Source organism: Hakea prostrata, chromosome 6, assembly GCF_041222555.1.
Source record: "Hakea prostrata isolate BN-2017 chromosome 6, UWA_Hpros_2, whole genome shotgun sequence".
In the NCBI taxonomy this organism is placed as follows: domain Eukaryota; kingdom Viridiplantae; phylum Streptophyta; class Magnoliopsida; order Proteales; family Proteaceae; genus Hakea; species Hakea prostrata.
The window spans coordinates 14411979-14426768 of record NC_142605.1 but is presented as its reverse complement, the minus strand read 5'-3'; the positions used below and the strand labels follow the sequence as shown (position 1 = coordinate 14426768).

The 14790-nt window shown below is 39.6% G+C and overlaps 2 protein-coding genes across 2 annotated transcripts; one reads left to right on the top strand and one right to left on the bottom strand.

Annotated features, from left to right (window-relative positions):
* The first annotated feature begins 437 nt into the window (after nucleotides 1-437).
* Nucleotides 438-1743, top strand: LOC149012315 (AIG2-like (avirulence induced gene) family protein). Its single transcript, XM_089159541.1, has one exon. The coding sequence runs from the start codon at nucleotides 522-524 to the stop codon at nucleotides 1089-1091; it is 570 nt and encodes a 189-aa protein (XP_089015667.1). The 5' UTR covers nucleotides 438-521; the 3' UTR covers nucleotides 1092-1743.
* Nucleotides 1744-4426: 2683 nt separating this feature from the next.
* LOC149012314 (uncharacterized) lies at nucleotides 4427-6352 on the bottom strand. The gene is made up of 6 exons (XM_089157570.1): nucleotides 6257-6352; nucleotides 5932-6134; nucleotides 5510-5843; nucleotides 5323-5373; nucleotides 5017-5206; nucleotides 4427-4785 (listed from the first exon to the last, which is right to left on the bottom strand). The coding sequence occupies exons 1-6, from the start codon at nucleotides 6350-6352 to the stop codon at nucleotides 4427-4429; spliced, it is 1233 nt and encodes a 410-aa protein (XP_089013696.1).
* Nucleotides 6353-14790: the final 8438 nt, after the last annotated feature.

Genomic DNA, 14790 nt, shown 5'->3' with positions numbered 1-14790 from the left:
AAAAGAATTGTTTAAGTTGAAGAAAAGAAATCAAAAAGCAAAATGACACTTTGATTATAAAAATAATGATGTATCATGAAACAAATATAAAATGTCTTTTAGTGGAAAAAATGTGTTTCTTATAAAAATAACTTTCGTCATACCTCAGCTAAATTATTCTATAATAATATATATTTTGTCATTATCATATATGTTAAATAATACTCCTACCACGACATGAATCATCAATCATCATACATACAACAAAAGATGAAAACATCATAAATTATTTATTGGTACATTACAAGATTCCTACTTTTAATTTTTAAAGTAAAAAAAAAAATTCACAAAAAAGTACCGTTTTTTCTCATTGGTTAAATTACAAGATTCCTACCTTTTCTGTTTTTAATTATTATATAGTTGTTCTTTTTCACGATAGAAGTATAGAACCTAAGATTCCTGTATTTTCCACACGGCCGCACCCATTGCTCTCACCAAGCTCCCAATTTCGATTCTGTAGAGAGAAACAGGGAGAAGAAAAGATGGGTTCTGAAGAGGACAACAAGAAACTCATCTTCACCTACGGAACCCTCAAACGAGGTTTCCCCAACCACGCCTTGATCGAAGCCCTGATGCCAACAGGTGATGCCAATTTTCTCGGAGTTTACCGAACCGTCGAGAGTTATCCACTCGTCTGCGGACCATTTCGTGTTCCTTTCCTCATCAATCTCAGCGGCCATGGAGATCAAATCTGGGGAGAGCTGTACGCTGTTACGGAGAAAGGGCTTGAACGGATGGACGAGTTGGAAGGGATAAGTCGTGGGCACTACGAAAGGTTGCCGATCGAGGTTTTTCCGGTGGAAGAAATCGCTGATGACGGCGTTGGAAAGCGAGTTGCAGGGACGACGGGTAGGGTATGGGTAGAAGCCTATTATGCCCATCGCAACTATGGGGAGGAGCTCTGGAGGAGCAATGGAATGAAAGGGTTTGGCAGATATTCCCAGGAAGAAGCAAGTGGCTACATTAGGAGGAGTGAGAGGCCTCAGAATTTTAGTTTTCTTGAACAGATTCAGTCCTTCTGTTCTTCCCCTGCTTCTACTGTAACTGATTGAGTTCTGTGTAATTTGTTTCTTTTCGTCTCCCTCTCAATTTGAAACTCCCCATTTCTTCCACCAAAAAAAAAAAAAAAAGCTCCCCATTTCCATGTATTTGCTCCAAACCTTCTGGACGAATTCAATTGGAGCATTCCTGGTAATGATAGGATTAGCGACTTCTAACATATGACATTCAAGGTTCAAATCCATAAGCGAAAACTTAATTTTGATGAGAGGAAAGTGTATGTGTATCACTGACTTTAGGCCTTATTGCTTCTGTTTTAAAAAATTTCATGAGTAATCTTTATACTTCTTCTAACCCATTAGATGCATCTTTTGTTGAATGCTTGTTTGATAGTGATCCTTTCAATCTTGAATGCTAATTATTTATCTGTACTCTCTGATGTTGATGAAAATCTGTAATTTTCTTCTTTGGTGCTTACATGGCCCTGGGAATGGTTGGTTTCAAAGCTTGTTTCTTTCGGAACCACTGATCCTTGATGGATTGCTTCTGTACAGAATTTTTGTGTCATATATACTCAGCCAGCCTTCTGGTATAACCCATATGCTACTATGTTTTGTCCCTAAAAAATATCATGCTTCTATGGTGTCTCTGACTTTAGGCCCATTAGGTTATGTGACATTACTTGCCATTTGACTTAATCCATTTTTATTACCTTCAGTATTTCCCCCTTCAAAGGAGCCTTTGCTTGCCTCTAGACAAATTACTGATAATATTATGGTTGTCCAAAAAATATTTTCACTTCGTGGTCCATACAAAGGCTAAGACTGATTTTGAAGCTCTAAAACTAGATATGTCTAAAGCTTACGATAGAGTTCAATGGAATATAATAATCAAGTTTTATAGTTTTTTGGGGTTCAATGAATCTTGGTGTAAATTAATTTTATGTTCTGATCGTATATGCGTCTTTTTCCATAAAACTGAATGGCTCTTTGGTTCTAGTGGGTTGCATCAGGGGTGACCCTTAGTCAATACCTTTTTTGTTAATAATGGAAGTTTTATCATGTTTGCTTTCTGAATATAGGAGGGTTAATATGTTCTTTGGTATCAAAATTGCTAGGAATGCCCTTGCGATTTCGCATCTCTTCTTTTCTGATGACTGTTTTTTCGTTCTGTCGTGCAAATGCTGATGATACCCTTGCAATCAAAGCTACGCTAGAGACTTTCAGTGGCCTACTTGGACAAATGATGAATTTTGATAAAAGTGAAGTATTCTTTAGTAAAAATGTGAAGAATGAAAATGGGATCAGGCAGAATTCCATTTTGGGTGTAAAAGAAATGAAACTCCATTCCTTATACTTGGGTATAAAAAAATCTAAACTTTGTCCTTCAACGAATGAAATCTAAGTTGAATGTTTGGAAGGCCAATGCCCTGCCCTTTGTTGGAAGATCTGTCTAGATGAAATATGTCTTGAGTGCTCTTCCATTGTATCAAATGCAATGGTCCTTGTTTCCAAAAGTTTTGTAAGTAAAATGGATGTTGTGTCAAAGATTGTGGCTCAAACAGCCTGAAGGATCCAAAAAACTAACTCTGGTCCCTTGGGACAAGTGTTGCCTCAATAAGTGGATGGAAAATATAGGGTTTAGGATAATGGAGGACTTCAATTGAACCCTCCTTTTAAAACAAGGATGGAGATTATTGAACCACCATGACTCGATATGGGTCCAAACCCTAAAAGCAAAATACTTTCCTAAGACTTATTTTTGACTTGAAGGTAATGGCAAAATCTAGATCTTGGTCTTTGAATAGCTTACCATACATTCTACCTATTCTTGCAGGCTTTGTCTTCAGAAAGGTGGGGGAATGGAGCTAAGACATCCTTCTAGTGTGACCCTTGGATCCCCTATACCCCAAATCATAAGATTGATTCTTTATTGATAGTCTTCAGTAAGAAGGTCTCTAGTGTTGCAGATGTGGGAGGAAGGGATTTTCGTAGAAATTAGATGGGGCAACTCCCCCCCCCCCCCAACTGTTAATCATATGATGTCTTTTTGAATCTTCATAATTCCCTTGATTCATAGGTCCCTATACTTTCCTGTAGGGGATATTTTCAACTAAAGTTAGCTGGGAGGGAACTTCTTTAATTAAAACTACTTGCTTTTAGTCATGAGTTCTAGTCTTAGTGGAAGGTTTTTGGGAAATTACAAATTCATCCTAAATTCAAGTTGGTTTTTTGGCGTGTTTTACATGTATGACTTTCGGGTAAGGCTATCTTATCTCAGTGGACTTCCATATCATCTCTTTGGGTTTTTTTGTTGCGAATGTCCAGAGTCCCTTTGGTGTGTATTTCTTTCTTGTGAATGAACTAAGGGAGTTTGGGCAACGGGACCTTGGGGATTGAAACTTAGTTTCTCTCTCAGAGATCATTGCTTCACCTCTGCAATTCTCTAATTTTAGGTCTCTCTTATGACAAAATCACTCTCTGTTAGATGTTTACCTACTACTTTATTTGGAAACTCCGCAATGATGAAGTTCTTAATAATAACTCCCCCAACCCAATAAGGGTCTTGGGCTCAGTTGAACATTGGTTACAAGACATGGGGGTTTACCCACTTGAACGGGGGAGATGGAACCCTAGGACATGAATCAAATATCAATCAATGTATTTGTGTGACTATGCATGATCTAATTCCAAGTCATTATATTATTTTAATATGTGCATAGTTCAAAGTTGAATCGTACGGAGTGGAAACTTTGAATCTCGGTGACTGACTTGGATCGGTCCCAATCTGCCACAGCTTTAACCTTCATAGGATCAACCTTAATACCATCAGCAAAAACAATGTGACCCAAAAAGATAACCTTAGACAACCAAAAATTACATTTGTTGAATTTGGCATACAGCTTCTTCTCTCTCAATCGCTGCAAGGCAAAACTCAAATGCTCAACATGCTCTTCCTCGCTCTTCAAATATATCAGGATGTCATCAATGAAGACTATGACAAATTTGTCCAAGACATCCTGAAATACTCAGTTCATCATATCCATGAATGCTGCCGGAGCATTAGTAAGACCAAATGGCATGACTCTAAATTCATAATGCCTATATCTTGTCCTAAATGCAGTCCTGCAGACATCACTAGACTTTACTCTCAACTGATGATATCCAGATCTTAGATCGATCTTCAAGAAACCAGTGGTACCTTTCAACTAATCAAACAAGTCATCGATCCTAGGAAGAGGATACTTATTCTTTATCGTCAACTTGTTCAATTCCCGGTAGTCGATGCACATCCGCATACTACCGTCCTTCTTCTTCACAAACAACACCGGGGCTCCCTAAGGTGAAACACTAGGTTGGATAAACCCTTTGTCTGACAATTCAATCAACTAGGTTTGAAGTTTTTTCAACTCAATTGGAGCCATCCGGTATGGAGCTTTTGAAATAGGGGCTACTCCTGGAATTAGATCAATTGAAAACTCTAATTCCCTCTCTGGAGGCAAACTAGACAAATCATCAAGGAAAACTTTAGGAAAATCCCTGACTACTCCAATATCAGAAAACTGCTTTGTACCTTCTGAAACATCTATAGAGGAGGAGAGAAGTCCAACATCTTTGGTCCATTGTCGACTTTCACAGGTCACAACCACAATCTTCTTACTCAACTTCCCTTGATTCCCTTGATATTCAAACGGACTAGCATCTTTAGGATGAAACAGCACTTTCAACAAAGGATGACTGCTCCATACTTCGACAACCAATCTGTTCCGAATATCACATCAAAATCTTTCATATCCAACTTCACTAGTCGAGCTTCCAAAATTCTACCAGCTATAGCTACCGGACAAGACTCAACCACTTCATCTAATCTAACAAGTAGATCTGGTAGGAGTACTAATAACAAGTCCTCTTTCCAACTTCACAAGTGTAACAGGAATACGACTCACAAATGAAGATGCAATGAATGAATGAGATGCACCAGTATCAAATAATACAAATGCAGAGATAGATGATACTGGAATAATACATATCACCACATCATGATCTGTCTCAGATTCGGAACCAGTAACAATGAAAACTTTCCCAAACGGGGCATTTTGAGCAGACTTAATCATAGCTGACATCTGAGAATTTGGCTTTTGAGTACAATTATAGGAATATTGATCCATCTTTCCACAATTAAAACAAGTCACATCCCTAATGCCAACATGAGCTGCTGAAGAAGGAACTGCAGGTCTCTAGTTATTCACCGCTGGACAAGGATTAGCATACACAAGTCCAATACCTTGACTACACCTGCAACGGGACGTACTGGTCCACTGCTAGCACCTCTAGGCTGAAAAGTAGGTGCAGGATATGGAGTAGGCCTAGAGAATTTCCGGTTATGGTCCACCAGATGTTCCGATTCGCTACAGATCTCTGAAGCTAATAATTTTCTCTCTCATTATCCTCCACTTTCTAGCATTATGAACCATCTCAGTATATCCCTCAACCGGCTGAATAGCAAGATAAGTCTTCAGCGACGGTCTCAAACCCTTGAAGAATTCCTTTGCCTTCTCATGTTCACCTCTAAATGCTTCCAGGGCAAAAAAAAACAACTTCTCAAATTTCTGCTGGTACTCGAGGATAGTACTAGATCCCTGAATGAGAGCCATGAACTCAGACTCCTTAGCATCTCTCAGAGACTCAAGAAAATAGTTCTTGCAGAAAGCTTCCTTGAAGATTTCCCAAGTAAGGTTGCGATGCAAAGCTTTTAGAATCGGTTGGGTAGCACTCCACCAAGCATCAGCCTCATGCTGACAATCTCTATTTCACACACAAGATCTTCTGAGCTTCATTGCAACAAAGATTGCGAAAAGCTTTCTCTATTTCTCAAATCCACTTGTTTGGGAACAAGACATTCTTATAAATTCCAGTGAGAGTAGGGATTTCAAGCTTCATGAAATGCTCCATCAGTCTCGAATGAGGTCTAGAGGCAGAACCGTCAACATTGGCACCAGCCACAAAAGTACTAGCTCCAAAAGGATTTTGAGCTACTTGTGCATTCTGTTGAGTAGTCGTGAAACCTTGCATCATAGTATTAAACTGGTTCTGCTGCTGATGCATCATGTTTCCAGAATGTTCATCATATCCTGAATGAAGACTACAACAGGCGGGTCCGGTGGAATAGGGTTTCCACCAGTAGGAGGCATTTCAGTTATTGGAGTCTCCGCACTCACATTTTCAGCAGGAGTCTCAACATTAGCTTGATCACCACCACCACTGATCTCACCATCCTGACCATTCAGTATAGTGCGATTCCTTAACTGAACCATTTTGCGGAAAAGAAATCCAAAGATTAACAACACTATAATGTCAAGTCCGGAAAAGATTCTTCAAGCCAAACATACTCCAATTCAATGCAAATATCAGTATACAAAAGTAGTATTTAGCTCAAAAATCAAAAAGAACCAAAACAGGGACAAATCCAAATCTCTGTGCAACAACAACTGGGCCGGTCGCTTGGGTCAATCAACCACCACTACCAACCACCCCAAGTATCGCAACAGTAATGAGTTTTATATACGATTATGGATCCCATTTCACTTCCACACTTCTTAAAACTCAAAAAGGGCTCTGGGGATTTCGTTCTTAGGTCAAGGAAGATATTTTGGGGACTCCGTTGACTTCATAACTACTTTGCACGCATTCCTTCACGCTACACAGGTAATCTACTCCCAATACCCTCTTTTCTAGGATTTGGATGAGAGTTTTACCCACGGAAGGAAATTTCGGCCCAAAATTTGGCAAAATTCGCCGTACCTAATCGAGAAGCAGGGCAAAATCGAGATTGACTGAAAATAACCGGAAGAACACCGAAAATTCGTTGATTCTCCGATAAACTAGCAAAACTCACCCGAAACTTCAATAGAAAGGATTGTTTGGTCATCGGTGGTTGAGGAGAAAGGACGGCAAAGAGTTGCAGAGGTAGAGAAAAGGGAGGTAGAAAGGGGTTCGATGAGCTTAGAACAAGATTCGATGGCTGCACGAAATCAGAGCCATCTCATTCTACAAATTGGTACAGCAATTGATTGATCTTCCTCTCCACTCTCTGGATTTCTTGAGCAAACCGCAAAGAGAAGGCTATGAACTCCGGTGACTTCCATTATTCCACCTTCAAGACTTCTGGAATAGCCGACTTCAAGAGAAGAAGACGAAGCTGCTTTTGGGTGCTTCTGCGTGGGTTTTATAAAAATTTGTGAAAGTTAAAAGCTTTAGTGCTTTACTCTCTCTCCTTTTGTCTTTAGCACATTAATTAAACCCTTAAAAGTGAACCACATGTCATGTTTTCCTTTTACATCACAGATCAATTAAATTAAATTAAATTATTTTTAACATTTGCTTGCAGCGGAAGCCTCGACATATAAAAGTTAATCGGCAAAATCTCGCCAATTCGCTGGTTTCTGCAACCTTGGTTTTACCAATGTATTTCCTTTTCTAGGTTTCTTTTGATGCAAAACATTCCTTTTATTCCATAGAACATGTCTAGGCATAGGTCTATTGTTCACTATGCATTTTTACAGTCATGGGTAACTCATAGACATATTCTAACTCTCTTCTTCTCTCTTTTTCACCCAAAAGATCAGATTTTTATCATAGATGGCTATTCGCTGAGGTAGGAGAGTTCATATTCGCTGCCAAGGTCATGGACAGGGTCAAGGTGACGCACATGATCCAGTCCACCTAGACTACTTCAAATCACCAAAGGCACATGAACTCTATTTTGGTCACTTCAGTCACCGACAAGTTGAGTTAGGGCAACCGATTGTGACTTTAGAGCTCAAGCAGTTTCAGATTGCCAAGAGATTTGCGGTGGTAGGCTAGGGTAACATGCTAACATTGAATGAGACCGCCTACCCAAAGCTTGTCAAGTTGTTCTACAGCAACCTGACCTTCCATGAGGAGCCAGTGGGGGAGAATGATACTAGGCTCATCATCGAGAGTAGGGTGAAGACTACCAACATCCGCTTACCTACACGGTATCTAGCCTACATCCTTGATGTCCCCTACATTCACAATGATCGGAGATGGTTCGAGCTAGGGGCAAAGTCAAATGATGTCATTCACTGGGAGGAGAGAGCTCTCATCTACTCTGGCATTAGCATAGGGGAGTGCAGCGAGGTTGAGTCAGTGACCGAGCTACTTCCATCTTGTCGGACAATCTCGAGGATTATTGCACGGAAACTGCTGCCTAAGGCAGGACATCAGAGTGAGATTTCTCTTATGCAGGCTTTGATGACTTTCTCAGTTTACACCTGCTATCAGATAAACTTGGTATATATTATCCAGAATGCCATGATCTATCGAGTGACACATCCGAAGGGAGCAAACCTTGCATATGGGAGACTTCTAACTCGGATCTTTGAGCACTTTGGGGTCGACTTAGAGGGTAAGGAGGCTATACCAATCGGCCACGGCGGTACTATAGGTCATAAATTGGTCACTCAGATACACTTAGGGCCTGTTTGGTTACATGAATCCAGAGATTTCAAATCTCTGGATTCTTGAATGCGAGATTTATACCCGTTTGGTTGTGAAAATATCTAGATTCATGAAATCTAGAGATTCATCTTTTTACACTAAAAACATGAATCTGTAAATTTATGGGTATGGGGTGAAATCCAGAGATTTAAATCCTACTATGAAAATGCTAAACATTTGCACATTCACAAAAATCACAAATGAATTCATAGATTTCATTCCACATATTCAGTTAACCAAACAGTTAATTTTTTAAATTATGACTCCATAGATTTGAAATCTCTATATATTTGAAATATCCAGACTCATGTAACCAAACAGGCCCTTACTTGGTGGACCAAACTCATCAGAGATGCCAGCCGAGCCGGAGGATATGGATGTAGAGTCCGATGATGATGATCATGCAAACTCACCACCACCATCTCAGTTCGAGGTAGGGGGTTCATCCAGGGCTCAGGGTTCTTCAGAGGTCGCACCCACTTGGGCTAGAGATCTGATCACTCGGGTGGATCACTTAGAGCAGGGTCAGGAAGCAATGAGGGACCGGTTAGCAGAGTGCATTGATCTTCTCTATCAGCTGAGGCCAGCACCACCACCACCAGCACAGGAGTAGTTCAGACTAGGATTTGCTTCTTTTTGATTCAGTACAGACTGACTTTAGGATTTAGATATATTTATTATCATTTTTATTTCAGCACATGTTCATTCCCTACTTTTTGACTTGTATAGCATGAAACACGCTCCAAATTATGTAAGGCTTTTTTTCTTATTAATGAAGATCAGTTATGCTTGTTGCATTTTTATTATTGTTTCTTATGCACTTCTTAAAAATCATAATGTGAGAATATGTTTCACTTTATTTATAGTAAATTATGCAAAACAAAAAATTTATTTACTTCGTTGGTTCATTTCTAGCGAAAGATTATATTATTATTCACTTCTAATTCTTTTGAGTCACTAATGGATCTATGACTCAGATTGCTCATCTAGTACTTGTATTAACTATTATTGACTTCGTAAAACCAGAGCTCTGATACCACCTCTGTCACACCCCACCCGCCGGTCTCAGTTACCCACCCGACAACCCGTGGGTGCAATCCGTCACAAGATCCACGATTTTACCCATGAATGATAATAAATGCAAGTATAAATAAATCAAGAGCACAAGCAAGTTCAAATACTTTAATCAAAGGATTACAAGAGTCCAAATACTCCAATAAAAGAATGAAAGAAAGAATTCAATAATCAAAGAAATAACGAGTTCAGCGGAAGCAATCAAAATAAACTAAATGAGTTTATTTCCAGTTTCTTTCTCTAAAGCTAAGTAATGCACTTCATGAATAAAGAAAGGGGGTTGTCTAGTTCTTCTCCATACGGTCCTCAAAATTTCTGGCAATCTGCCTCCTTCGGCCATCAATGGGTGCTATAAGCGCACTCCAAGCATCCGCAAGAGGTTTCATGCAAGCTATCTCCATCTCCCACTGATGGTGCCACATCATCTTCATACGAGAGGGTTCAATCATACGAATCCTCTCCAATTGTTGACGACGTGTAACCATCTGTACAATTAGTATAACATACAAAGAAAGGAATGAGTACCGACAAAATCAATAAGGATAACACATTTCTCATCCATATGTCAACACAATCAGCAATGCATATATAATATGAATAATATGCAATAGTATGAATGCTACTAAGATCTAACTATGCAAGTCTCTAGACAGTTGACGTGCTTTAAAATATAACACCAGACCCCACTGGGTAGGTCTAGTCACTCTGATCCCTCACAAACTGATTACCTCTATTGGGATCATGGGTAAAGGGGTCAAGTCCTCATCAAGCATCCATGGCTGGGGTTTAAGTCAACACTCTCTTACCACGACCATTGGCATGAGTACTAGCGCATGTTGGGGTTTCTAATCCAATGCAAAGTCATACTAGTAACATACTATATGGAGTCCAGATACTTCCCCTATGGCACCAACCAACTAGGTTCCGTATCCTTCGCAACCTAGGAACGAGATCCCTCACGGACTGGCTACTGCTGTTGGACTCCACTCCCTAACCCTATAGCCATCCACATATTGTTGGGGCGGAAAGCTCTGATGACTCCTCACAACACCTGGGCCACTCGTTGGACGTCCATGAGCCCAACCTTAACATATGCAACCCTACCATTGCATGAACAATAGAGGACCACTGAGTCTTCGCATGGACTGGTTACCATTGTAGAATGAAGCAGTGTCACGTCACCATCGTCATAGGTCATTCAGCTTAAATTCCCCTACCGAAAGGGTAATAGCATGTAGGGTACCTAGCCATGCAATTCTAGACTCCCTAAGTATGTCATCTAGCAATCATGATAGTGTTTGAGGCATCAGTGAGCATGTGTCTCATACCACAGCCCTCTAATATCTCAAGCAAAGATACCCAATTGGATACCCTTTCCATCACAACTACACTGCATCAATCAAGGCCATATCATAACCATTCATTCAATATCATGAAGTAACAAAGTATATAAGTATAACACAAACAGCAAGTATATAACACTATTAAAGTGAATTAAACAACTATAGCAATGTACATGATTAATGAATAATATAGGAAACATATGATTCATCAAATACATGTCATTGCATATTATCAAGATAGTGTGTCCTTACCTGTAATTAAGTAAAAGCTTCCTAGAGTGCAATCCACTCACAATAATAAGACTTTTAGCAAAGTCAGAGAACACCTAAACATAGGGTTACAAGATTATATAAGAGACATTAGTCAAACAGAGTAAAAGCCAAAAGTCACATTGCTACTGTGACCCAGCCGGTCGCTTGTGTCACACCCCACCCAGTCGGATCTGGTCATACCCGAATACCCGTGGGGGTGATACATCACAAGATCTAGGTTCAGTGACAAATCAACACAAAACATGATATAGCATAATTAAATGGACAAGAATAAATCAAGTTTATCATATTAAGTTATCAAAACCGGAATAATGGTTACAATCATCCATTACTTCAAAATAAAAATATAATATCAGAGTTTTGAAAAGAAAAGAGAGTAATTTTCATCAAAGCGGAAAACTGAACTGAACTAGTTCTCTAATGGAATCCCACCCAAAATAACAGTCTTGACACTTGCATGAAGCTTCGTGTGCATCCACTTCTTCTTCGGTCACTCCTTCAAGAAGATATGTTGGCAACGCATCCTCCATTTGGAAGAAGTCCTCATAACCTGCAGTGTAATCTAATAGAAAAAGATATATAAAAGGAATGAGTTCAACACAACTCAGTGAGGTCAACTCGACATCATATCATGCATTCATTCACAAGATTCCACACCACACATACAACATGAATATCGATAATGTAATTAATGACAATGATATGATATATGAATGATTATGCTCCTAACTCTATCATGAAGTCTCTATGGTAGACACGCATTAAGTCACACACCAGTCTTCTTTGGGCACTCTCATCACTCTTCCCTCACGGCACTCAAGCACGTCTGTTGGGTTCTCCACGGTTGTTGTGTAAAGTCCTGCCAAGCCATGGTTAGGATTAGGTCACCACTCTCTCACATCACCATTGGTATAAGATTTGGCGCATGTCAAGGATAATCCTAGGCCCAATGCAAAGTCATACGGTCTCGTACTACATATGGTCCAGATACTTCCCCTCAAACCTAGTGCTCTGTTGGTTCAATACCTTCCCACCTATGAATGGAATCCTCAACGGGAGGCATCTGTTGGATCTCATTCCTTAACCCAGTGGTCATCCACATATAATAGACAGGATGATCTCCATGTCCTCTCACGGATCATTTCACCGGTTTTGAGCGCCCATGAGCCCTTATCTATTATATGCAACCCTACCTCTCTATGATGATAGTGGGCCTGTTTGGCACACAGGACCCAGCCACTAACATCACAGGTTAACCGGCTTCAATACCCTTGCCAAAAGGGTAGTAGTACTCATGAGGTCACTTAACCAAACACTTCTAGACATGCCGTACACATGTCAATCAGTAATTAGGGAAAGCGCCAAGGGTACCATAGGAATGCGTCCCACACCGCCTCCTCTGGTATCCTATGACAGAAATGCCAAAAGGGCATTCCCCATTCCCCAATGTTACCTAGACAATCACATAAGATCACTAGGGCAATGGGTGAACCCACAACCCTAGTTTGCAACATAAAAAAGAATGAGAAATTTAATTCAATGTCATCCATATATTTTTATATCAATAATTTAGGATTCAACAAGAAAAACTCAATCCATTCAATCTCATCCATCTCATACATTCTCATATCACCATTCAAAGATATTGAAAAATAAAAGGCATAATCACAAAATAATACTAAAGCAAGTCAAGATATTAATAATAAAATTACTTAATATAATTAAACATGCAAGATAAGGTTAAGTATATTCCTCACCTTCCACTTGATTCTTTTCTCCAAAGATCAGTAATTCCTTTCCACAAATTAGTGAGTAAAGATATTTAACATATTCATGCAAGAGAAATAATTATCACAAATTAGAGTCAATTTGGGTTTCAAAGGATATCCTAAAATCTTCTCACAAAAACCCAAATCTGAAAAACTAGGTTAAAAAATGGTAGTTCTCAACCTCACTAGTGAATGGTCTCTAATTCGCCACCAATTTGAAGTCTATAATGAAGCAAAACTTTGGGAAAGTCTAATTGGCAACAGAAGGATCCTACGGGTACCTTCAATTTGATTAAATTTGACCCATCTCAAAAAGCCTCAAATTTGGCTCTCATAAATCACCCGTGGGTGACCTAAAGTATCAAAGCGTAAACCTTAGCATGAGATCTTATCATTACTCCCATACTCAAGGGAAACATTAATATAAGAAAAGATAAGCATCTAGGGTACCTATCATTATTCCCTTTCATAGATCCCTCAAAAGAAGAGAAGAGAAACTACTCCCACAAACTAGGATGGGACATTAATACAAGAAAGGAAAGCATCCAAGTTACCTAACAACCTTCCTTTCAAGATCTCCACGAAAGAAAAGAAGATAAACTCTCACCAACTATGATTAAAGAGAAGGGTTAAAGAAAACTAACATTTCCTAGTGATTTTGCGAAGATTCGAATCGTAAAAACCTTCGGAAGAATGGAAATCGCTCCTCTCTTTTGTTTCTCCTTTTCTCCAAAGCCTCCGCCTCTTTCTAGGCTCCAAAAATGTGTTTACGGATGAGATAAAACATAAATAGGGTTTAAAAATCCAAAATTCCAATTTTGCCCCTTAATAGAAAATGGGGTGGGGGTTGGTTCACCCAAACGGCCCAAACTTCTGGTCCATGGTTGGACCCTCAAACGAACTCCGATTTTGATGATTTTTGGCTCGTTGGAAAGGTATTTCGACGATCTTCAATTTGATACCTAATTCGCATCAATCAAATTTTCCATCACTAATAATGGACGTTCCAAGATCACTCTTTTTACACTATCGAGATTAATCTTCTCTCTTCACTTAAACTCTAGGAGAGTTTTTGGGTCATTACAAGGGTCATCCACCAACATTGGTTCAATTTCCAATCCTTCGGGCTCGAATTGAATGGTCCCCAGTTGTCGCCAACTCAAGGCCCGGGTTCTCGGTCTTGAAACCACGGGTTAAAGGGGTAGAAATCTGGGGGATTTCACAGCTTGGGTCAAATGATCGCCTTGAGCAACCGCCCCAAGTTCAGACTGTTTCCAACTCCAAAACTCAGACTTTTGATCATCCGATTTCAATCTGGTTTGGAATGATCTTAATTCGAATTCCAAACTTAACAATTCTAAAACCAAGGAGCAAAACAAAAACCTAAAATTACCACAGATCTATCACCTAAATCCTCTCCCTTGATTAGATCCATCCTTTATTCGAATGCAAGGATTCGTTTTTGGATAAGATCTTCTCAAACACATTGATTAGGGTAACCAATCAATCATAAATAGGTCACCCCAACATGATGGAGATGGATCCAACACCAATCCAAAGTTGAAAGAAGAGAAAGGAGCAAAAGGGTTTCACCTACCTCAACCAGATCAGCAAACAAACGAGGGGAAAAGATCCAGATCGCAAACCAAGCTTTCCTCACTTTCCAGCACGTGTTCACTGCCTCCTAAACGTCCACAACAGCAATCCTGAATATAATAATGAGTTAAAAACACGGGATTGGCTATTTATAGAGGACAGGGGGCAAATTAGGGC

Coding starts and splice junctions, on each gene's coding strand:
- LOC149012315 (XM_089159541.1), top strand. CDS start 522: ATGGGTTCTGAAGAGGACAACAAGAAACTCATCTTCACCTACGGAACC.
- LOC149012314 (XM_089157570.1), bottom strand. CDS start 6,352: ATGGTTCAGTTAAGGAATCGCACTATACTGAATGGTCAGGATGGTGAG. Junction 6,135..6,256: donor TTGAGACTCCTGCTGAAAAT/GTGAGTGCGGAG, acceptor ATGATGCATCAG/CAGCAGAACCAGTTTAATAC. Junction 5,374..5,509: donor TTGAGGGATATACTGAGATG/GTTCATAATGCT, acceptor CCTACTTTTCAG/CCTAGAGGTGCTAGCAGTGG.